The 26,417-nt window shown below is 37.5% G+C and overlaps 1 protein-coding gene and 1 long non-coding RNA gene across 2 annotated transcripts in view; both read right to left on the bottom strand.

Annotated features, from left to right (window-relative positions):
- Window positions 1-2,883: 2,883 nt before the first annotated feature.
- Window positions 2,884-3,761, bottom strand: LOC143022073 (uncharacterized). The gene is made up of 2 exons (XR_012966024.1): window positions 3,570-3,761; window positions 2,884-3,531 (listed from the first exon to the last, which is right to left on the bottom strand). It is a non-coding gene; the product is annotated as an uncharacterized LOC143022073 (long non-coding RNA).
- Window positions 3,762-3,804: 43 nt separating this feature from the next.
- The window catches only part of LOC143022072 (vascular endothelial growth factor receptor 1-like), a gene marked incomplete in the record, with an annotated part of 236,263 nt that continues 213,650 nt past the window's right edge, over window positions 3,805-26,417 (bottom strand). The window contains 9 exon segments of the mRNA XM_076180019.1: window positions 3,805-5,077; window positions 6,869-7,119; window positions 7,373-7,513; window positions 8,507-8,612; window positions 10,510-10,721; window positions 10,904-11,026; window positions 13,708-13,868; window positions 14,172-14,420; window positions 17,768-17,931. Coding sequence (XP_076036134.1) covers window positions 4,720-5,077; window positions 6,869-7,119; window positions 7,373-7,513; window positions 8,507-8,612; window positions 10,510-10,721; window positions 10,904-11,026; window positions 13,708-13,868; window positions 14,172-14,420; window positions 17,768-17,931 — 1,765 coding nt within the window.

Raw genomic sequence — 26,417 nt, 5'->3', positions numbered from 1 at the left:
TGTTCAACTTATACATGGATGGGGTGGTGCGAGAGGTGAATGCTAGGGTAGTGAGTCAGGGATTGGAGATGGTTAAAGAAAATGGAGAAAAGTGGGAGGTGAGCCAGCTGTTGTTTGCGGACGACACTGCGCTTGTGGCAGGGTCGGAGGAGGGATTGAGGAAGCTGGTGGCAGAGTTTGGGAGAGTATGTGATAGAAGAAAGCTAAAGATAAATGTAGGTAAAAGTAAGGTGATGAGATGTACAAAGGGTGAAAGTGGCAGTAGACTGGAAGTGAACATTAAGGGAGAGCGACTGGAGGAAGTGGATAGTTTTAGATACTTGGGTGCAAGTGTAGCAGGAAAAGGTGGAGTGAAGGTGGAGGTAGAATGTAGATTGAGAGAAGCGAGTAAATGCCTTGGTGGATTAAAGAGTGTAATGAGGAATAGACATTTAGGAATGGATGCGAAGAGGAGACTGTATGAAGGAGTGATTGTGCCAACAGCACTGTATGGGGCAGAAACGTGGAACATAAGAGAAGAAGAGAGAAGGAGTTTGAATGTGTTTGAGATGAGGTGTCTGAGAAGTATGGTGGGGGTTACTAGGCTGGATAGAGTGAGAAATGAGGAGGTGAGGAGGAGAACAGGGGTGAAAAAGGAGCTGGGAGATAGGGTTGATGAAAGAATATTAGGATGGTTTGGACACATGGAAAGAATGAGTGAAGAAAGACTAGTAAAAGAGGTATGGAAGGCAGATGTGGAGGTAGTGAACATGAGGGGACGTCCTAGGATGAGGTGGATGGATGGGGTGAAGGGGGCTTTGGGGAAGAGGGGAATGTTGGTTGAGGAAGGAAGGGAGAGGATGGAAGACAGAGGTGAGTGGAGAATGGTTGTATATGGATGATGTTGTGATTGCATGAGGAGGAATGGGCAGGGGGGTGGGGTAGTATGTGTGAGTAAATTTTGACGCAGCCCGAAGGGATTTCTCCCCGTCCTCTCCTTATATGCAAGGGGGGACGGAGAGGGGGGGGTCGCCGATTAAATGGAGCGGCCTTGCTGTGGATGTGCTGTGTCTTGCGACACTGCTTCTGACCCAGGGCGGTGGGCAAGGTGCAGGGATGACCCGTCATCCAGGAGGTGCTCAGATGAGAGGGAGGGTGGGAGGGGTGTGGAGTGTATTTAGGGATGAAATGGGTGGGAGTGTTTTTATGCCTTTCCCTTTTTGGCTACCTCCCTTGAAAGGGGGAAAAAGCCTTGGTATATGTATGTATGTATTATTATTATTATTATTATTTGTTCTATCTCTCTATGGAGATTTGGTCTTGAATCCTTTGTCTTTGTCAGCTGTGATGTGTTCTGTGAGAATGTTACTATCTTTTAGGCAGGTGAGATCTATTCTCTCGTGTGGTCGTAGCAGGTGTTGGTAGTCCTCCACCTTGAAGACATAAGGTCCATCAACCATCACCCACCCCTGCGTTATGAAGAGTGAGTGACAGAATCTTACTGCCATCTCCAAGGTCCTGGACAATGCTTCCTCTACTGGGCAGGGGACAGTCGTGATCCACACAGACTCAAGAGATGCTTTTGATATCGTCCAGTCTGGGAAGACAACAGATGATGTCTACTTAATGACATCAATCCAGCACTCGCTGCACCTTTTGGATGGCAAATGCTATGCACGAGAAGAGACAATCATAAATGCTGCAAAATCTGTGGGGATGAGGTGCAACAGCCTGTGTAGATATATCATGTGGCATAGGTAGGAGGTTGTAAATATTTGAGTACTATGCCACTGGTGTTTTTTATTTGATTTCACTCTACTATTATTTTCATTTTAATTCTGCTGGTGGTGGTTGAGTGATGCAGTGAGAAAGGTGTGTGGTGTTCAGGGCTTTGATATAGAAATATGTTCATGTCATTTTCATGTGGTGTCCTATGGGGAGGATTTTGGTTTCCATATGTAGGTGTCCAATTAGGGTGCTTTTTGTGCATCCTGTTATTACTCTCAATACTCTATTCTGTATTGTTTGTAAGTTGTTTGTGTTCATTTTGCTTATTGTTGGGAAGCATGCTGTGAAATGTTCTAGCTATGTTATTTAATATAATGTTCTAGCTATGTTATTTAATATAATCTTTGCACCCTGGAGGAGAAGGCCCGTAATATACTACGCAACAAAAGAGGAAAGTCCAACACTAAGTATTGGGTGGTCCCAAATTCCATTCTAATGAGAGACCTAGACAAAATCTTATTGTCCTCCAACATTCGTCATGCCACTTCTACAGGTACAAAAGTGAAGGACTTTTAATCAAGAAAAAAGACCCAACCTTAAATATAAACAGCGTAGTATACAAAATCCCGTGTGGTGGATATGACAGGAAATACATTGGTGAAACTAGGAGAGGGTTAGACACCAGATTAAAAGAACACTGAGTAGATGTAAGACACCACAGGGTTAGTAGTGCAATAGTAAACCATGTCGACGAAAGAGGCCATCTACCGAAATGGGACCAGGCAAAAATTCTCATGGATAACATTACACGCCAAGAAAGGTGATGGATTCTGTTTTTATCAATATCCATGATAACATCAACATGAGAACTGGAGATTTAATATGGGCTAAAGCAGCAGCACGCTTTGTTGTCCAGACGGACATTTCAGCCATGCGAATACCAACAGGCGGATAATTGGTCCACCCACTGCGATAGCTCATCACACCGACAGATGAGGTTGAGTGTGGGGCCAACCTGACACTTTGCCACATTCCTTTTTATGCCATATATATATATTAACCAACTTGACTTCAAACTATATTCCTCTGAAGAAGCCACTCAGGATTAAAAGTATTTCCCTCAGCCCATGTTCCCTTTCCTTCTATCCACTAATTAGGTATATCAATATACACAGGTGACAGAAGTCCTCCTCTTTAATAATAATAATAATCATATATTAATTTCACAGTATTTACACAATGTATAAATGAATTTCAAATACAAAAAACTATGTTACAACCTTACAATACTGTTCTAATACTAATAGCTCTAAATTTGTAACATTCTCCAGAACAGAAAGTTCACAGAACTGCCTTTGGTCTGGGCATTAGTTGTGTTGTCTATAACAAAGACAATAATACATGGCAGGCAATCAATCAATCACTCCATTGTCTTGACTCTCCTGCATGAGACCCAGAGCTCCCAGGTCATTTTTGTCTGAGGACTATACTGGTCTTGACATAAATTCACATTTGGTTCTGGTACAATTTTAAGTTGGTTGAATTTAAATTTGGCACTAAATCACAGCAACTTAATTCTGACAAAAATTTGTTCATAATAGCTGCCTCTATTCTTTTGATACCTGCCTCACGAATGTGACCATTTTATCACAAGAATTATTACAATAACTGTACTTTTGTTATTTCTTCAGTTTGTACAGTGCACATAAATTGTGATGGTGCACAAGAGCAGAATTAATGGACTAGCACACTCATGCACAGAAGATAAACTGGTTTGTACACACAAATATATATACATATATATATATATATATATATATATATCTATATATATATATATACATATATATGTATATATATACATATATATATATATATATATATATACATACATACATACATACCATTAGGGGTTCTTGCTGCATGTTATTGTGGGGTTGAAAGCTGCTCAATGGCATGCAGTTTATTTTCTCCGACTGTGGGTTTTTTGTGATATATATATATATATATATATATATATATATATATATATATATATATATTTATATATATATATATAATATATTATATATATATATATATATATATATATATAAACCTTTTTAACACATACTGTGCACTATCTGAGACTTCTGAGTAGAATTGGTCTAGGTTAACATTTGGGTTGTGCCATGACACCTCGGTTCACAACAATAAATGACAATCCTCTGCTCACTTACTTATCAGCACATTACATCACTTAATGAATCTTAAAGTTTTATCTTCATAAAGACTTAAAAATCACATCTATAAACCTACATAACAAAACATACTGCACACACTACGAGCACAAATACTAGTATTTGAGCTGAATGTACAATTAGAATGTAAACAATACATATGTACACAAAAAGATTGTATCCATTTACATTTGACTAAAACTAAAGTTATAAAATATACTGTCTTTGGTGCCTTGGTTGTAGATATCACTACTTTTCCACTATAGATACTCTTATTATAAACTGAAGTTTTGAATCCACATTGTCTTTTCACACAAGGCTGAATTGTTTGATACCAAGTAGAGCATATAATTCAGCTACTGCCAGTGAAAACATCATACTGCAGGCTATAATCTTTTATTTCTGGGAACTGCTAGCCATGCAACCCATTTATTTTATTTCATATATTTATTAAAAAATGTCTTAATTTTTTGTCACATTAAACTATTGGTATGCCTAAAAGAATGGAAGTTGTATGCATACCTGACCACATTTCTTTTTTCTTGTGATGATGCAATATCTGCAATAAAGCCAAGGGTAACTATAGCCCTGTAGTGTCACAATGCAAAAATATTAAGTAAATAAATCTATGATATACAAAGATTTGCACTTTCGATTGATACAAAAAATACATTTGCTTACAGAAACATATACACACTGCAGTTTTCAAAGCCAATTAAAATGAACAGCTTTAAGAATATGCTTAAAGCACCTTGAATAAATTTTTTTTCTAATACAAGCATATTCTACTATATTAAGGAAGATTTACATAAAGTCCTTGATGGCTTGGTAGATTGATGTACGAAACTTCATCCTTCAAACTCTTTTCTTTTTCATAATTATTTTCATCATTTTCCTTAATGAAACACAATTTTCCATCAACTTCATCATTTAATTTATTTCCATCACTTGTGTCTTCATTTATAAACTCTGTTTTTTCATCACTCATGTTTTCATTGCAGTTGTCACCATGATCTTTTTCTTCATTATTTTCAATTTTTGCTTTTTCCTCACTTTCTTGGACTGGGGTTTCTGAGCGGAAAGGATTTGTTGACGGCCATTTGGTTGGGGAGGATGGTTGAAGAACTGTACTCTGGTCATCGAAGGTAAATCTGAAATACAAAAATCATAGGTAAGAAAATACTATGTATTTCAGCACATATTTATTAAAATATACTTTTTCATCTGCCACCTGGACATGCTGGATATGAGTTTTCTCCCAAATTGGTGGTATGATTTTTCTCCAACTCAGGTATGTGCTTTGGATGGGGGAAATCAATGAAAATGGATTGACTCAGTAAAGGACTATGGACCAAGGCTGCATTCATAATAGGCTTAACTAGTCATAGATTAAGAATATAACTAGAAAATGTAAACTTTGCCTCAAAATGGACAGACAACCACCAAAATGACCTGGAATGTGAATCAGAGTAGAGGCAAAGTTAACCACTTCAGTATGAGTCAAATTCTTGTGCACAGCACTGGCTGCCATATGAATGATGCATCACACTACTTGCATTGTAGAATATAAAGTCACTGCTGTATTACTCGTCCTCTTTTACTCTGAGTAATAATAAACACAGAAAATGTGATCAAACCAGTTAAAAGCATCTGGGGGTAACTTATGTACCACTACAAAACAATATATACTGTAATCAAGACACTAATGCTGGCATCCTCGTGTAATCACTTGCGCCTCATGACACCTATGAAGGTGTCATTATACCGAAGTGGTTAAAGGGAATAAACTATCAAAACAACAGCTATAATTGTAACTACAGTGAACAACAAAGAAGAAATGACTAATAATAAAGGAAAGGCATCTTGTTATCTTGGGACTATGCAAGGCAAAAACAAAGGGAGAGGGAAGATGAATGATACATGATAACTATGAAATAATATGAAAAAGTTGCACAAATGTCAAATATGGAGTAACTCTGGTTATTCCAGAGTTGAGTGGAGAGATAATATGTATAAACAGGAATGAAAGCTTGATGGGTATGGCATTAGACTTGAAAGAGGTAAAGATGAATCCAATACAACTTTAGGCATGTCAACATGATAGTCATACAAGAAAATGTTATAATGAACACTGACAATATTCTGATGAACTCCAACAACTGTATGAAGAGGGGTCCTTTGAGAGAACTTTACAGTGATGGGAGACATGAATAGGCATGTTGGTCATGACAAACAAGGTTTGAAGAATATTCTTGAAGCTTTTGGTATAGAAGAGAGGAATGTTGAAGGAGACTTGTGTGTTTTTTATTTGCTATGAAGTTGATGAAAAATTAAAAAGTACCAAGAGATACTCTGCCAGTAGAAATGTTCAAGAGTTTGGGAGATGAGAGGGTAGTATGGTTGAAGTATTTGTTCAAATGCATATAGGATCAAGGTGTAACTCCTACAGACTGAGATAAAGCAGCCATGTGTCTGATCTTGGGAGAAAAAAAAATAATAATAATAAAATAAAATATATGAATAAATAAATAAAATAAATAAAGGATAAAACAAATTAAGCCAACTATAGAGGAATGTGCCTCATCAAATTGCCATGAAAGATCAGGACAATCCATTTACAGCTTTTGAAGCCTATGGTCAACTAAACCAGTTTACTTGTATACCATGAGATGTCACCAATGGAGTAGTGTGTTTTCAGAGAATTATTGACTCCCTGATCAAAGAGGAAGAATTTTTGGTACATATGCTTACCTGGATGATGTCATAGTCTGAATGGAATGAAGGTTTGGAATGAAAGCATGTTAAATCATGTTCAACCTGGAAAAACACTCCTCTGAAGAAACACAGTGCAAAACTTCTCAGGAATAAACTCAGACCCAGACCCATGTCTTTTTTATCTACCTTCCTCAACTTGTCATAATGTCTTAACATATACAACTTACTTGGAAGGCTCTACATTTGGTCTTGGGCTGAAGATATTGGCTACTGGAGTAGTCATTTCTGCTGAACCCATGGGTAGGTAGCCAACTTGATTTTCACCTCTGGCCTGCATTTGACTGCCACCACTTCCTCCTTTCATGTCACCCTCATCCTTGCTGCCCTGAACCGGAATGGATCCAACACATGAGTACCCAACAGTGGAAGGGCTCTTCATGCTTAGATATTCACTTTGGCAATTCAGATCCTCTGCATGCTGTAATCAAACAAACCCGAGTGTTGTAATTGTTGCAGTAATGGATTGTGGTCTTGGTGAAATCATGCAACAAAATACATGACAAGGAAAGGGATAACTAGTTAGTGCTTTGAATTATCACTACTTAGAGGAATACTTATCCCATACCACCATGTTAAGGAAGTCTTATATGAAAAATAAATATACAGGAAGACAAGATAGCAACAAAATGGTTTCACTTGCACTGAAGTAGCAAAGCAAAGATTATAATTACCTGAAGATTGACATAGTGTGGAGGATCTACAAACTGTTGATTCTCAAAGTCTGGACTTGCCAAAGTTGCCAGAATGTCTTTGCCATCACGGAACCGGTCTTCATTCATCTTGAGAAATGGTGCATTCATCTGCATATAGTGCTAGAGAGAGAGAGAGAGAGAAAATGTAAACATGGCTTTGAGGAAAGTAAAGAACTGTATACATATCTATCTACTTACTAAGGGGCTTCTTGCTCCTTATAAGGGAAGTAGTCAGCCAAGGCATGCATCCATCCCATTCCCATCCATCATCCATTTCCCTCTCATCTTAGCCTAACATAGATGAAGGGTCAGCCATATCTCCTATTCACTGCCATAGTCACAATCAATGCAGCAAGGCACAGCTCATCTATAGCAGGCCCAGCAGTTTCACTTATGCAGCAACCCTTTCTTGTCCCTTACATGAAAATAGAAAATATGAGGAGAAATCCCTTTGGGCCATGTCAATTAATATTCCATTCACATCCATTCTCCACTCACACAAATTTTTTTGCCAACAGACACTCCCTTTTTATTCAAAGCCCTCTTCACTCCATCCATCCATCTCATTCTTAGTCTTCCTATCAAGTTCACTCCATCCACATTTACCTTTGACACTTTCTTTGGTAGTTTTTCTTCATTCATTTTTCCTATATACCCAAACAATTCCATTATTCTTTCATCTACCCTACCTGCCAGTTCCCCTTTTGCCTCCCCTTTCTTTCTCAACTCCTCATTGTACCACATAGTCAAGGACGGGTCAAGCTATAGCCAGAAAGAGTTTAATTATTGTCCCTGCACTTTTGGTTATGTTTCTGTTGCCAATTGAAAGGGAAGGGGCACAGACACTAATTGACAGCTCTGTGTACATGAACAGGTGGGAAAAGATTGTAAAATTTGAGACTGAGTGCCAGGCACTTGGGGCTGTAACTCCAGATGGAGGTGAGGCCTCGTGTTGAAGGGGTTTGAAGATGAGGGGAGAAATGATTCTTTCTGACATCCATCTCTCAAAACTATTACAAGCAGTTAACCTTCATTAGTCCCTACACACATGAAGAAGAAAAAGTTGAAATGATGCATTACATATATAATACATTGTTTATTAGTCCTACTTACACTCTGCAACTCTGGACGTAAAAGTGTTGCTAGCTGCTCGGACAGGTCTTCAAAATTTGTACGAAGCATTGGGTCTTCTTTCCAACAATCCATCATTAGTGAGTACCTAATATATAAAACAAATAACGTACTTTTATTGCATAACTGAATATTATTTAGTACTCCAATAATAATAATATTAATAGCTGTTGCCTCAAGTTTTACTGACTGAAAACCTGCGGCCCCACATGAGTTGAAATGGTCCTCAAACCCTCCAATAAATTTCTTTTGGATTGTTGTCTATGCTGTATTAGTGAGGAACTTTCTTTGTCATCAGCCAGTTGTAGTCAATTAATGAATTCTTTATGTTTATTGGTATCTCTTTTTTTTTTTAAAGAAATCCTGAGTCTTGTTTATCTAAACATACTTTCCTAATTACATTTGTTAATTCAATACATAGTGGTACCTTGGAACTTGAACTCAATTCATCACAAGAGGCCATTAGAATTTGAAAAAGTTTGAGTTCCATATCAATTTTTTCTTTGTTTGAATTTAAACATTAATTTAACATATACAGCACACTAGAATTGTTATCATTATTATTATTACTATTATTATTATTATTATTTTTATCATCATCATTATTATTATTATTTTTTGCATTTTAATTCTATTTCTTAAAAGTATTCTAGGGTATTCCAGGAGCTTATATAACTTTATGGAAAATGTAATTCTATTTCTTAGACATGTGGTCTTTTTCAACTTGCTCCCATGACCTCATGATGATGATCTATTCCAAATCAGCTTTGTCTACCCCCTTTAGTGATTTGAATATCTCAATCAAGTCCTTTCTTTTTCTTTGATCCTTTAATAATGGTAGGTCTTGGGTAGATTTCTTTTCAGAGACATATGGTCTTTTTCAATTTGTTCCCATGACATCATAATGCCCTCCTATCCACAAACATGGTATCATCAGCAAACAACAACTGACTTATCTCCCACTTTTCTCCATTTTCTTTAACCATCTCCAATCATTGGCCCACCATCCCCACATTCACCCCTCACACCAAACCACCCATGTACAAATTGAACAGCCAAGGTGACATAACACATCCCTGGGAAAGTCCCACCTTTACCTCAAACCACTCACTCTCCATTTCTAATTCTAACACAGGCTCTACCACTCTCATAAGAACTCTTGACTGCTCTTAACAGCCCTCCTCCCATCCCATATATCTGCAATACCTCCCATAGTGCCCTCCTGTTTACACTGTCATAAGCCTTTTCTGAATCCAGAGGTAAAAAAAACATCCTTATCTTTTCCTAAAGCTTTCTCATGTATCCACCTCACCACAAAACTCTGATCCATGCGACCCCCACCTGTCCCAAACCCACACTGCTCATCACCAATCACTCCCTCTGCTCTTCCCCCCAATCCTCTCAATCAAAACCCTCCCACAAGCCTACCCAATTACACTCAACAAACTGATCCCATTTAAATCACCCCTCCCTTGCAAAGCAGAACCATAGAGGCACTCCTTGAGTCCTCCAGCACTCCACCCTCCCCTAGACAAACCTTAAATAGCCTCACCAGCCAGTCCACCACCACTGCACCCCCCTTTTCAGACACTCCACATGACACCCATCCAACCCAGGTGCCCCATCCACTCTCATCATTTCAACAACTGCTCTCAGCCCATCCCCTCTCATTTCTTCTCCATTTTCTTTATTCATCACTGTCACCCTCTTAGCACTTTCATCATTTATGTATATGTAATATTAAAAAATGTACCATGTTAAAAAAATCTAGTGATTGGATGAATTATGGGTCCAGGGGTATAAATGTGTCTGTCAATCCTCAATTAAGCTAGATTACTGGTTAAGACATCTAAAAGTTCCCCCAATTAGTTCATCTTACAGACACCAATGTATACTTGAAACAATCATTATATCATCATATCTATCATTAAGATCTGATTATTTCCATTAACTTAATGACATATGTCACAGTGAATAATACTCACAAATAATCATTGGCATATTTTGGTTTTTCCATCCTAAAACCACCTTCAAGCATTTTCAAGAAGTTTGGGTTGACCTCTACACCTGGATAAGGTGTGTTGCCTAATGTAAAGAGCTCCCAAAGCACAACTCCAAAAGCCCACACGTCACTTTGTGTAGTGAAGATGCGGTCTCTGATTGCCTCTATGCTCATCCACTTGATTGGCATAAGATCCTGAAGAAATAAAATGAATTTCTAGGTTTACAGATAATAATTTGCAATATATAAAATTATCTTAACATACATACTACCTACAGGTCAGTATGGGGACAAATTACTTGCCTTTTTCATAAAGTTGCCTCTACAATATAATCAAAGAAAAGGATTAAAAAGAGAACATTAACAACAATACTCACATCCCCTTGCTTCTGATAAAATTCGCGCTTGTAGATATCTCTTGCCAGACCAAAATCACTGATCTTCACCACATTAGGGTAAGCAAAAAGCAAGTTCCTCAAAGCAAGATCACCATGAAGAACCTGAAAACAAAGAGAACAGAATTATCAACAACTATCCTTTCCAGTGGCTTCATCATTCTCTGACTTATAAAGGCTTTTCCTTTAGAGTAGGTTGCTACAAGCAGTGACAGGACCTTGGCAGATGTGTGGATCATTTTCACAAAGGTAAGCAGCTTTACATTTTTGGTACATATTTACCTAGTTGTAGTGTACAGGGTAAAAGCTATGCTAATAGAAGTCTCTGTTTTTTCCACTGGCCAAATTTGATTTAAAATTAATTTATGACATTTGATTGTATCATATATACTTCCATATTATTTCAATGTATCCCTTTTCACCACATCCATATATATATATATATATATACATACATATACATCTATATATATATAATATATATATATACATATATATATATACATATACATATACATTTTATATATATACATATATATATACATATATATACACATATATATACATATACACATATATATATATACATATATATATACATATATATACATATATATATATATATATATATACACTCATATATATATATATATATATATATATATATATATATACATATATATATATATATATATATATATATACACTCATGCCTCGATTTAACGGACTAAAAGGGGGGAACACCGGTCTGATATACCCGATTGTCCGAAGTTTCCGATACTACTGTATTTCAACGATTACATTACAAAAAAATGAGGAATGAATACAGTATGGTACTTTTACTTAAGCACACTATCCAATCTGTTAGTGTAAATACCTGGGATCTGGCCCAAAATTTTCACCCCAAGAGTACCAAGTCCAAAATTTTCATCAACCGAATACTTCAGCGAATATTGGGTAAGTTGTTCCTTTTGTTTATGAATATCAGACACATTTTGTTTCTTTACTCCATATTCATCACACACTTGCTTCACCGACACTCCACTTTCCAACTTTTTAATCAACTCAAGCTTCTGTAATACTGTTAAATTGACTCTTTTCCTCTTTTCTACAGGATGTACAGGTGCCATGGTTAAAAAAACTGTTGAATTATTTCACAAACAACACACAAAACAGGGCCAAAAAGGTCGAAAAACACGGACCAAACAGCTCCATGTGTTCAGGCACAGTTGTAAACAAAGTGACCATAGGTCATCTGACGGTCAATTGCGGAAACATCGGACCGCGTCCGGTCGCTCCGGACGATCTGGAAGCTACAGATTTTGTCCGTTGCATCCGAAATCCGTAAAAGTGAGGTCCGTTAAATCGAGGTATGAGTGTATATATATATTTATATATATATATATATATATATATATAATATACATATACATATATACATATACATATAGATATATATATATATACACACACACACACACACTTGGTGTGGACCAGCCATCCACCCATGTAATATCCACATAAGACAAAGCCAGTCAGTGTGTGACTGTCAGCAGAAGTGTTTTTTTTTTTTTTGTGTTGTCACCAATTTTTTTTTGTTTTTCCTCATGGTGTTCACTGACTTTTGGGGTGTGCCCTGCCCTTTGCATGATGCCTGGAAATCACACAGCATGTGATAACAAAGGCACCACCATGTCCAATTTGCCAAGGATCATAAAGACTGTGGCCTTGTTCAGTGGCATAAGGTCCTTTGGACCGACAAAGTGACTGTTTGATCTTTTGTAAATATGATAACATGGTAACGAAGGTGTGGAAGTCTCCTACTGTGTCAGCGTGTGACTCATGCTTGATAGTGACGAACATTGAGCACCCACTCTATCTTATGGTGTGGGCCGCCCTTGGCTATGGTGGTTTGGGGAACCTTGTAATACTCCCTAAGGGCCAGACTGTCAACTCTGAGTGCTATATTAACCCTCTGCAGGAGAATTCAGGGGAGTGTTTCACAAAAACCAGGTGTGAGATCCTTCAGCAGGATGGTGCCCATTGCCACACCTCAAGGGCAGCCAAAAAGTGGCTCAGTGATAGAGAGGTTGATTACATAGAGGATTGGCCTGGTCAGTCATCCAATATTTCCCCTATAGAAAACTTCTGGGGCATCATGAAAGCACACCTTTGTCAGGAGGACACATCTATAATTCCCAACCTTGAGATAGCCATCCAGAAGGTGTAGGAGGAAATTCCTGCTTCCCACTGTCAAAATTTGGTTGATTCTGTTCCCAAGAGACTCCAGTAGGTCAGCCAAGGGCTTCCCCATCAGGAAGTAGCATTGAAGGTGTTTCATTATTTTTTGTAATTTTTAAAATAATTTTATAATTTTTTTTTTATGTATATTTCCTCAGTATGCAATACAATCTGTGCTGAATGTATGTGTATATAAATATAAATATATATATACATATATATATATATATATATATATCTATATTTATATATATATATATATATATATATATATATACAGTGAAGTTCTGATTATCTGGTGTCAGATATAATGAGCATGTAATTAGGCTGAATCTTGATCCCAACAGGTCTTGAAGCTTTTGTCACTTCCAATGATCCCAAGAGATTGACCATGTGTGCATGCGTTGTTTGATTGAGGTGTCAAGTAAGCCTAGTAGAGTTCAAACATATATGTGTATAGATCTGTTTTTCTGTCTAATCTGGGACTTAAATTTAGTAAAATATGCATGTTGATTTTTCTGGAAGATGCCTTCAGATCAACTCACCTTTCGCTGCTTGAGGTATTCCATTCCCTTTGATACCTGCCATCCCCAGCATACCAGGTCTGATGTAGTGATTGGTACATTTTCCCCTGGAACATCTCCATACTCGTATACAAAAGGATTGCCTTGTGAGTCCACAGGACATTCACTTGGGACTGTTGAACCTTTAGCAGAGAACATGGTTATATATAAGTTTATACTGGAGTAATGTTCTACCGTTATATGTCAGGTGTCATTATATCATACAGGTTAAATATACATATACTGTGTAAGGGGGAAAAAGCCTTTTGGGTATGTATGCATGTACCTCACAAACTATACAAAATAAAGCAATAAATAACCATTAATTCATTGATAGTCTCTGTTGCTCATAATTTATAGAAACAAATGAGATAGGCATTTATGGGAAGCAAAAATTATGTAGTCTTGTAAACATAATTTTTTTTTTAGACAACTGAGGCAATTACCTGTAGGTGACATTGGTCTTGTTGGTGCCATGGAGACCACAGTCATGTCTGTATTAACCACCTGCCGGTAACCTGTAGGCAGTGAAGGAACTGATCCACTTCCAATAGAGCTGGTCCTTACAGGTAAAGTAGGTCCTGCTGGTGACACTGATCGATTACCATTGTCAGGTGGGACTGAGTAACCATAAGAGTTGACACCTGGGGCTTGAAGAGTTGAGGCATAACCAGGATTGCCTACATACTGACGGCCTTCAAGATGAAGTAATATATATTCTTAATTAGAATATGAACATATTTTTCACAAACAACCATGTAGCTTTTGCAGAAAATTTCTTGAGTAAATATTAGGTTCATTCAATAATCACTGCAAATAATTCCTAGAAAAAGTTTCTTCAAAGCTAATCTATTTTAATATTCAAAGCATCTGGATATAAAATGGCTATGGTTCCAAAAGTATCAGGAACATTAGATTACAAAGGTTCAGCTTCATGGTGTTGAATTTATATCAATTGAAAAAAATTATGAATAAGATTAGATATTTCTACACATCAATGTTCTCTGATTTTCAATATCACTATGATTTTTCAGCATTGCACTAATTGAAATACATGTAATCCTCATCTGGTGTATTGGCTGCATGTTATTGTGGGGTTAAAAGCTAATAAGTAGCACGCAGCTGATACTTTTGGGGCTATATGGGGCATCCCTATGGACCAGAGTCACACCTTTTGTCTGGGGTAGGGGAAATATCTATTCATAGAGAAATGATGATACTTTATTATACTGTGACTGTCCCTCCATTATTCTGTCCCCCATGCTTGTTACTGTCCCATACAATTTCTCTGAATATTCATTTTCTCATTTTGCTGAACCCTGTGGTGGGGGAAAAGAATATTGCCACCAAGTCTTTCCATTTCAGTCATATGAGGTGACAAAAGTGGGACAGGGATAGGACTAGGCATTCTTCTCCCTGTAACCCCACAAGGGACATTACTGAAAAAAGTAAAGGCATAAGAGGGTCTGGGAGGAGTTTTCTAACCAGAACCCTAAGGTTTGGGTCTTTTAATGTGTATGGGTGTGGTACAGATGAGAGTAAAAGGGAAGAGATAGGCAGTATGTTTGTGAGAAGGAAGATGGATGTGTTGGCATTGAGTGAAACTAAGTTGAAAGGGAGGGGTGAGTTTGAGTTTGGGCATGTCGTTGGTAGGATCTCAGGAATGAAGAGAGGATGAGGGAGAGAAGGGGTGGTTATACTAGTAAGTGAAGAGATAGGTAAGTGTGTAGTGGAGTGGAAGGTTTCTTCAAGATTCATGTGGATGAAGGTGAAACTGGGAAGGGAAATGTGGGTTTTTGTAAGTACATATGGGCCTGGTAGTAAGAAGAGTGTAGAGGAAGGGGAGGTTTTTGGATAGATTTACATGAGTGCATAGATGGATTAGGGAGAAATATCAGTGTAGTGGTATTGGGAGACCTTAATGCTAGGGTTGGAAATGAACCAATAGATGGAGTGGTTGATAAGTGTGGAGTTCCAGGAAAAAATAGTGGAGAGTTGATGGTGGAGATGTATTCAGAAAGAGAGTTGATCATAACAAATACAGTGTTTTGGAAGAAAGTCAAGCATAAGTACACATGGAAGAGGGTGGTGGATAGAAGGGTGGTAGAGCATTAATGGACTATATAGTGGTAACCAGGAGTATAATAAGAAGAGTTACGGATGTACATGTTCTAAGGGGAGAGAGTGGTGGAATATATGATAATATTTTGGAGGAAGCTATGATGAGAGTGGAGGATAGATGGAGAAAGAGGAAAAGGACTGAAGGTAGGGAGGTGCTTAAGGTGAACTGCTTAAATGAGAAAGAATACAAGAAGAAGCTCAGAGAGGAATGGGAGGGAGTGAAGGATAGAGTAGAACTAGGAGTGTAGGAGGAATGGGGATGGTTCAAGGAGGGAGTCACAAGGTGTGGAAAGATGGTGTGTGGAACAAGGAGGACAGGAGGAAATAGAAGGAAGGGTAGTGAATGGTAGGATGAGGAAACAAAGAAGGTTGTAGAAGAGAAGTGAGCATTCACAGATTGGTTACAAAATAGGATGAGAGAATCATATGAGAGGTACAAAGAAAAGAGAAGTAAAGCATAAGATAAAGGAGGCAAAGAGGAGAACAGACATGAAATGGAGTAAGAGTATGACAGAAAATTTAAAAGTAATAAAAGATGTTTTGGAAAGAAATTAAGAGAGGATGAGAAGGTGAATTAAGTAGAGAAGATAAGGTAAAAGGTGCAGATGGAGAGATGATAATGGAAGAGAAGGCAGTAAGAGGAAGTTGGGCAGAGTATTTTAGGGAGTTGCAGGGTCAGAGGAGGGATTGAGAAAGTTAGTGACAGAGTTTGAGAGGGTGTGTGAAAGAAGGGAGCTGAAGATAAATGTGGGCAAAAGTAAGGTAATGAGATGTACAAGGGGAGAGAGTGACAGTAGGCTGGAAATGAGCATTAAGGGTGAGAAACTGGAGGAAGTGGATAGTTTCAGATACTTGGGTGCGAATGTGACAGGAAAGGGAGGAGTGGGGTTGGAGGTAGAATGTAGATTGAGAGAAGCGAGTAAATGCCTTGGTGGATTAAAAAGTGTAATGAGAAATCGATATCTGGGAATGGATGCTAAGAGGAGGTTATATGAAGGAGTGATTGTTGCAGTGGGAAGCGCTAAGAAAATGACTGATGAGTGAGGAAAATGTAGGAGAAATAAGGAAAGATGAAGTGAAGGCAATTGTTAAGATGATGAGAGCAGGTAAGGCACCTGGGTTGGATGGGTGTCTAAAAAAAAGGAGGTACAGTGATGGTGGACTGGCTGGTGAGATTATTTAATGTTTGTTTGAGAGAGGGTAGAATGTCAGAGGACTGGAGGAGTGCTTGTATAGTTCCACTTTACAAGGGAAAAGGGGACAAGTGTGAGTGTAGTAGTTTCAGAGGGATTAGTTTGTTAAGTGTAGTTGGGAGGGTCTTGATTGAGAGAATTAGGAGAGGAGCAGAGGGAGTAATTGGTGAGGAACAGTGTGGGTTTAGGACAGGTAGTGGTAAGACAGATATGGTAAGACATATGTAAGACATATGTGTGGTAAGACAGATATGTGAGAAAGCTTTAGGAAAGGATAAGGATATTTTCTAAGGTTTTATGAATTTGGAAAAGGCTTATGACAGGGTAGACAGGAAGGCATTGTGGGAGGTATTGCAGATATATGGGATAGGAGGAAAGCTTTTAAGAACATTAAAAGTTTTTACAAAAGTAGTAAAGCTTGTGTTAGAATCAGAAATGGAGAGAGTGAGTGGTTTGATATAAAGGTGGGACTTCATCAGGGATGTGTTATGTCACCTTGGCTGTTCAATTTATACATGGATGGGGTAGTGCAAGAGGTAAATGCAAGGGTTGTGGGTTGGGGATTGGAGATGGTTAAAGAAAATGGAGAACTGTGCTGACGACACTGCACTTGTGGCAGGAACAGAGGAGGGATTGAGAAATTTGGTTTTGAATAAGTGAGTGGAGCTGTATAAATAAGATTAGAATAAATATGCAAATCTTTATATACATTGATTAAAGAAACTCACCTGATGCATTGCAATTATGAGTGGGACTTGTGGTGACTTCTGATGATGGTGCTGAAGAATTAAATCCCTTTGGGAGTGACCCAAACTTGAAAACAGGAAAGGCAGGGGAGCTTGGAGATAAATATCCATCTGGGTCCGTTTGGGGTAAACTACGATAACCAGGCCTGTATTAGCGGATGAATGTTGTAGTGGTGTTGGGGTTAGTCTTGTCTATGCTAAAGCCATACAGTAGGGAATTTCTTTGAGAATGTTTTTTTGAAAAAAATGTGAATATCTGAATGCCAGTATGTAAATAACCATTACAGGAAGATAAATTGTGAAATGTTTCATCTTCTTAATACTCTATATGCTATTCTTTTCAAATCTGAATACAAAATTTAATCCAGGTCTCATCAGCTAAAGACTAGATACAACAGAATCAACAGCTCTCATACACAGCATGACAGTAATATTATTACTGTTATTATTCTACTCCTAGTGTCACTGAATCATAACAACAGAGCAACAATAGAAATCAATTGCTCTCATTGGTTCCTGCCAAAGGTCCTCCATTCCAGATATGTTGTATTTACTCAACTGTAATGTATAGGAAAGGAATCATTTGAATCGGGTACAGTCTTCATTGACCAAACTTAATCAAATTTTGTTTTGGGTTTCAATTGGACTATTATCTCTTTTAGACCTTTCTACAAGTTGAGATATATAGTCTGTTATTTTTTTAACTATTTTTTCATAAATTTATGGTATTCTTTAGAAGTTTCATGGTACCCTTAAACGCATGATTAGAGGATTTGTTTTAGAGTGAGAAGGACTGGGATGAAGGGATAGATTTGTTATTGTATGCCACTAGAATAACTAAACGTGAAGGTTTCTCCTTTATACTTAATGTTTGGTAGAGCCCCCCTTGCCTCTTTGTATGAGCAAATCTTCTAAATAGGATCTGAAGGTGAATCTCCATATTTGAAGTTTGTGGGTACTAACTTAAAAAAACTGAACTAAGTTAGGGAACTAGAAAGAATTTAGAAAAAGCTCAAGAAATTACAAAATTATATTATGATAGGAAAGCAGTTTAGAGAGAGTTCAACGTTGGTGAGTATGTGCAAATTTAGGCACGACAGAAAATTACTTCACTTCATCCAAAATATGAAGGACTATTCAAGGTGCTGGAGAGAAAAAGGTAGTGATAATGATATAGTAGGTAATCCCATAGGAGAGCAGGAGTGCAACAGATGCATGTAAATAGATTAAAAACATTTCACAGAGAGGTTCCAGAAGAAATCTGTGTGATTAAGACAGAATGAGGTGATGGGTATTTTGATTTAGACAATAGGGGTTTTGATTTTTTTTTTTATGAATTTTACACAGGTCAGATGTGAGTGAGACATCAGAGGGAGCTCTGTCATCATTCAGGGGGTCAATGCATGAAGAGATTCAAGTGTTACTCTGTAAATGTACCAAGGCATTCTCCACATACCTGGAAAATTAAATGTGGTGGCTGATACATAGTCATGCCCAGACATATAATGTTCAAGCCTTGCTTCACAGATTTAAATTTTTTTCCCATGGAGGGGGGATATGTAATGTATGTATTGACGGGAAGGGGAGCTATGCTTGTATCTTTATATCTTGCAACATCTAGTTTGTTCTTAAATTCTTGTATGGTGTTTACCCACTATTGTTTCATCCAATTTGTTCCAGACATCCACCATTCTGTGTGGAAAACTGGTTTTTTTTTTTCAGATCTCTTCTTTAACTATTCTTTTTGAGTTTCTTTTCATGTCCCCTTGTTTTTCTTTTATCCCACTTTAATAAATCTTCTCTGTCAAGGACTTCCATGTCTTTCATAATTCTGTAAATATGATGTGTGTAGTTTGTGTTGTAGTAGAAACGGTAGTAAAATATGATTATCAGTTGCCGGTTCAAAAAGGAAAGGGATACCAGACTTCCCGCCAAAAATGAACAAGGCCTCTGAGGATGGAGATGTGTGCATCTCCACGACAACCCAGGTCACTTGTGTGGAATGAAGAAGTATGAGAAGTAGTGTCAAAGTTCAAGACTGCACAAACCATGAAGAAATGATAGGTTTGCAATGACCTATTGTAAGACTTGCTCATACAAAATAAAACAATGACCTTGTGTTTGAGTTCAGGCAAATAGGAGACTTTAAGAAAATTTAATTTAGTAAGTACAACCACTCCTCGTTTAACGACGACAATTGGGACCAGCGCGCCGTCGTTAACCGAATTGGTCATTAAGCGAAAGTGTATACATATACGTAGATGTACTGTATGTACAATGTCCAGCAATACATGTATCTTTATTTTCGTGTATTTTCCCTCTTTTATACAGTACATTAAAGCTTTATTTATTGTTTATTTACGGTGACCACTCACACATCTCCCTTCCCTGGGCCCCACCAGTCTAGGAATGTGGACCACTGTGGGGTCCTACTCACTGTGCCATGTTGGGTAAGAAGCACCACTGAAAAGCTAACACTGCCTGGGAATCAAAATTGGGCTCTCCCACTGTCCCGGCAGGTGTGCTTACTGATTACACCACATTTGCCTCTAGTGACCACTCACACACAAAACAATTTGCTATTGTAGTTGATGTCATTATGCAATATTTCTTAATAAGTTTAAAATATGAAACATCTATGATGACAGATTTTTTCCTCTAAGATTTCTGTGAAGTTATCTTGAGATGGAAAAAACAACAACTAAATTTTGCAATGAAAATGAAAATTCACAAGCAGGTTGACTACTGTAAGATATAAAAAAAACACATATATAAAAATGAATGGTTAAAATAGGTTTTAACCATTCCATAGTAAGAAGTTTTCTTTAGCCAAATGAAATTCCCTGGTAGTAGTAAAACATTGAAAATTAAATATGAAATGTTTAAATTATGGTACTCTAGGTTATTAACATTCTGACTGCAGATTATTTTCTTCAGCTGAGTAGGATTCATAAGCAGGCAATGTAAAATGCATGCATAAAGCAGCAAAATGGTTAGTATAAAAGCATGTGGCTTAAGGTGAAGGAAGAGACATGCATGTGAGTCTTTCCTCACCTCTAAATTTGGTAAACAAAAGTTTGTAAAGCAACAAATAATATGTAATGTTAAAAGAATTTGTGTGAAATCTTTTAGGAGCATGCAGAAAAAGAAAAAATCGCCTTGGCAAGTGTACTGTACATAAAAAACATTAAGATATTTTGTTAAGATGGCCTTTCTTCTTTACATTTGATACACCCAATTCAAGGTCACAAATGGTAAAGAAACATTTATATAAAGGCACAATGTTACAATAAATATGGGCATATTGAAATTATACAAAAGTACAAAACTGAGGACAATTCTTTCAGTTGTGGTAACAAGTTATCATAAAATAAATAAGAAATAAATTCAAAGATTATGAAATGAAATCACATACACCTGACTCAATTGCATACAAATGAAATATAGTAAAGCAATTTTTTTTAATTCTCTTGAAGAATGTACTATCATAATACTCCTGGGTGTTATCAACAAATCCCAACTTAAAATCCCATTAAACAAGCCTTGTATAAGGTCCTTTTGTTTCATTTTGATATAAACTGTATTTCAATGGCAATATATGAATATATGTAAGCTGTATTTCAATGACAATATATGAATATAACTGTATTTCAATGACAACATTTAAATATATATAAACTCTATTTGAATGACAACATTTGAACATATGTAAATGTATTTCAATGACAAAATACAAATATGTTTTAAAGGTTTCCAAAAGGATATCATCCTCACATATAATATGTACAGTACAGTATATATCTGAAAAAACATTGCATTCAAAATTGATTTTCTAAAGTCCCATACAGTCTTTTCCTTTCTAATTGCAATGTTTCACCTGCTTCTTGGCAGAGAAGCCTAATGAAAAAGTTAGTACTGGAATTTAATTGTGAAGAGGAGGTAATTGTGCACAAAGCACTCATAAACATGTCATTAAAAGCATGCATAGGAATACCAGTATAAAGTTTCAGCAGTGAAAAATATAATGAATATTTGGTATTATCAAAATGGTATGTAAAATGAACTATAAGATAAGGCTAACATGATGTAAGATGGGACTACAGTAATGCCAAAATCACATTTTGCTTATAAGATATCTATGGTGAAGACTTGTATGAAAAATCTATCAAAAGTCCTGTACTTCACTATATTTTCATGCAAAATGTACAATGAACCCTTCATCTGATGTACTTAATAATGGGGAACCCTTGGTCTGTTTAAATTGTCCATTTGTCTATAAAGGCAAGTCCCACTTAAAACTACTTTATGAACATCAGAAACCAATTTTTACACTAAACTTATCAGAGACTAATGACCGCTCACATTCTACTTAATTTGAGTAAGTTTCAATGTAACACTTCAATCAACTTTCTCTTTATACCAACAAAATTTTGGTATAAAGAGAAAGTGAATCAATTTAAGTGTTACATTGAAATTTACTCAAATTAAGAAATTAGAATGTGATGCCCTGGTTATACAATTACTCTACATTTTGAAAGTTATGATCTATTCATTATGATTGTACTCAATGGGAGTTTAAACAATGTACCACCCATGTTGCCAGCAGTCTGTTCTGCAAATCTGCAGTCAGTGTCCACTTAGTACAGAAATTTAAAAATATGGACAGGCATTTGGAACATTAGATTTTTTCCACTACATCAATACCCACTGAATGGAAGTATACATTAAATGGAGGGTTCAGTGAAATACCAGATCAAACAGTACACAGTAAAGGATCTATAATTTCTAAAATAGTCTTTTAAAGTAAAATAAGAAATAGAAGACGTTTCAATAAATTCTGAAAGGGAAATGCAACTTTGAGAATGATGAGTAAAACTTAATCAAAACTGAAAAATGTCTCACCGAGCAGATGTTGGAGGTGACAAAGGACTGGCAATTGTGATGGATGGGTCAATCAATCCTGTATTAGGATCAAGCTGATTGACAAAATGATTGCGGTGCTTCTGGATGTACTTGAGCAAATCTCCATAGCGGCAGAACTCCACAAGAATCCAAAGCTCACCTATTTGACAGCAAATAAGATGATTAAATTGAGGTTAGAAATGCATAGTCTTGTAAGATGATGAAAGATGTATGGGTATCAACTTGAACTGTATTTCTTCCACCTGACATCTGGCAACTGCTCCCCTTCTACTACTTTCAGCTGATGACACAGAAACAATCCTACACTAATACAACACAAACAAAAGTTTAACATTTCTTCACAGAGAGATCTAGGGGAGGACCCAAAGACTATTGCCAGCCACTATGGTATTATGAAATTCCAGTCAGGTCAGTGAAATTCATAGCTACAAGTATCATTCATATTTCACTGAGTAATTCACTGAATGTCTTTTTAAGCCTTTACTATTTCTTTTACATTAATCTTAATTTTCCATAACTGACTACATGCATATATATTCTTGATCTTATAACAATTTGCTATCTCTCATATTTTTTCTTTTATAGATCTACTTATTTGATTTATATTTATGATGTTGCTTCTGTTCATATAAAATCTATTTAATCATCTCTGTTTTTCATGTCAGTATCATTTTATTTTTTGCTTGATATAATGAAGATGTTTGTTATCTTAGAGTCCTACCACATCACAAATATATATATATGTTTTTTGGGCCTTTATGGACCTGGAAAAGGCTTATGACAGGGTAGACAGAAAGGCATTGTGGGAGGTTTTGCGGATATACGGGATAGGAGGAAAGCTTGTAGGAGCTGTCAAGAGATTTTATGAGAGTAGTAGAGCTTGTGTCAGGATTAGAAATGGAGAGAGTGAGTGGTTCGAGGTAAAGGTGGGACTTTGTCAAGGATGCATTATGTCGCCCTGGCTGTTCAACTTATACATGGATGGGGTGGTGCGAGAGGTAAATGCAAGGGTAGTGGGTCAGGGATTGGAGATGGTTAAAGAAAATGGAGAAAAGTGGGAGGTGAGCCAGCTGTTGTTTGCGGACGACACTGTGCTTGTGGCAGGATTGGAAGAGGGATTGAGGAAGTTGGTGACAGAGTTTGGGATAGTGTGTGATAGAAGAAAGCTGAAGATAAATGTGGATAAAAGTAAGGTGATGAGATGTACAAGGGGTGAAAGTGGCAGTAGTCTGGAAGTGAGCATTAAGGGGGTACGCGACACCTGGGGGGGGTGAATTTGGTCAAGATATGGCATTTTTCAAAACTGTGTTCAAAATGTTCGTATACCACTTAGAAATAAATCCCGACAAATAATTTTCCAGCCGCGCGCAATTTAAAGGTCCTGGGTGAGGATTAAAGGGACAGATTTAAAGGCGCAACCCACACTAGAAGGAGGCTTGCCACTTAGGACCTTCAGGCGCAGCGAATAACGTTGAGATTTGATTGAATTTACACTCGCCCAGTGTATCAACGGCCAATACGATTGTGGAGGGGAAGGGAGGAAGGTGGAGGGAGAATATTTCGCCAACTTTGTGCGAAACTAAGCGTTAGTTACCGGCTAGCTCTGAAAAGGGAAGTACGCATGTCTCATGAGCTCTCATTGAAATCTATTACTTTAGCTAGTACATATTACTCTTTAGTACAGTCATCATGGGTAGCAAAAAGAACAAAAGAAACATCACAATGACAAAAAACAGCAGTTAAAGATGGCAAGCAGTCAAAGACGACTAAAGATCTCACCACCTCTCACTCCACCACCGCCCTCACCTGCACCTCTGTGACGGTGACAGAGGTAAAGGACAACATTAGACTAAACAATTCAAAGAGGAAGATTAAATCCAAAGAAGAAAGCAAGAGGAAAAAGATCAAGGCTATACAGGAAGAAGAAAGAAGAAGGGACATCATATGATGCTGGAGGGGGGTGCGCCTACCAACATAGATTGGCGAGGGGAATCTGATGAGGAAAGAGAAGGTGCCCACTACTGGAAAATAAACCTCTTTCCAATGATTTAGATACCCTGAAGACCCCCAGCAGAGAGGTTTCATATGAAGAAACTGCCAAAGGTGCAAAAAAGCAAATTATATGATGTTTGTCGTCTGTGCGTCGTCACTACTGTGACATACTTATACTTTAGTTTTTCAGTATTTAAAGTACTTATAATTAAAATATGTTGATAATTTTTACTGTACTTATTATATAATACGAATTAAGCCATGAAAAAAATCAGTCAAATTGGTGAAACTATAAGCAAGTTACAGATACTGTATATTCATATTTCAAGTTGCCATATCTCCGTTCGATATTTTTCCTACTTTTTTTTAATCATAAAAAATCTAATATACATTAGATTTAAATGAAACTTTACAGGGAATATTACTTTTAGTAACTGCTAGGGCCGATCGTTCGAATATTTTGAATAGGATGAAAGAGTTCGGAGTAATAATGGAAACAAGAGCAAAAAAATTGTATTTTTCACGATTTTTGCCAGCCATTAAAATTGAAATGCCTGTATGCAAAAGTATAAAGGAAATTGTTCAATTACTCAATGACCGGCCCTAGGTGTGCCTACTGACTAATCATAGCCAAAATATAAAACAAATTGGTCCACGTATTATGATGCTGTGCACTTTTAAATGTCGCTACTGGTATACGTACATGTGTACATGTGTACATATGTACATGTGTACATACATCATTCTGCTTCACCTAAAATGTAGGCAATATGGATACCTATTTACCTGAGAAGTTTCAGCTCTTTACTCTAAATATTTTAGAAAATGACCTCCAGGTGTCGCGTACCCCCTTAAGGGAGAGCGACTGGAGTAAGTGGATAGTTTTAGATACTTGGGTGCAAATGTGGTAGGAAAAGGTGGAGTGAAGGTGGAGGTAGAATGTAGATTGAGAGAAGCGAGTAAATGCCTTGGTGGATTAAAAAGTGTAATGAGGAATAGACATTTGGGAATGGATGCTAAGAGGAGACTATATGAAGGAGTGACTGTGCCAACAACACTGTATGGGGCAGAAACATGGAACATAAGAGAGGAAGAGAGAAGGAGTTTGAATGTGTTTGAGATGAGGTGCCTGAGAAGTATGATGGGGGTTACTAGGCTGGATAGAGTGAGAAATGAGGAGGTGAGGAGGAGAACAGGGGTGGAAAGGGGGTTGGGAGATAGGGTTGATGAAAGAGTATTAGGATGGTTTGGACACATGGAAAGAATGAGTGAAGAAAGACTAGTAAAAGAGGTATGGAAGGCAGATGTGGAGGGAGTGAACATGAAGGGGCGTCCTAGGATGAGGTGGATGGATTGGGTGAAGGGGGCTTTGGGGAAGAGGGGAATGTCTGTTGAGGAAGGACGGGAGAGGACAGAAGACAGGGGTGAATGGAGAATGGTGGGATTTCTCCCCGTCTTCTCCTTTATGCATGGGGGGACGGAGAGGGGGGGTCGCCGATTTAATGAAGCAGCCTTGTTGTGTATGTGCTGTGTCTTGCGACACTGCTTCTGACCCAGGGCAGTGGACAAGGTGCAGGGATGACCTGTCATCCAGGAGGTGCTAAGGTGAAAGGGAGGGTGGAGGGGTGTGAAGTGTATTCAGGGATGCAATGGGTGGGAGTGATTTTATGCCTTTTCCTTTTTGGCTACCTCCCTTGTAAGGGGGAAAAAGCCTTGG

The sequence above is a fragment of the Oratosquilla oratoria genome, chromosome 43 (assembly GCF_046742065.1).
Source record: "Oratosquilla oratoria isolate Oo_2021 chromosome 43, ASM4674206v1, whole genome shotgun sequence".
Taxonomy (NCBI): Eukaryota; Metazoa; Arthropoda; class Malacostraca; order Stomatopoda; family Squillidae; genus Oratosquilla; species Oratosquilla oratoria.
Note: the sequence above shows the minus strand (reverse complement) of the source record. Positions and strands in the feature narration are given on the sequence as shown.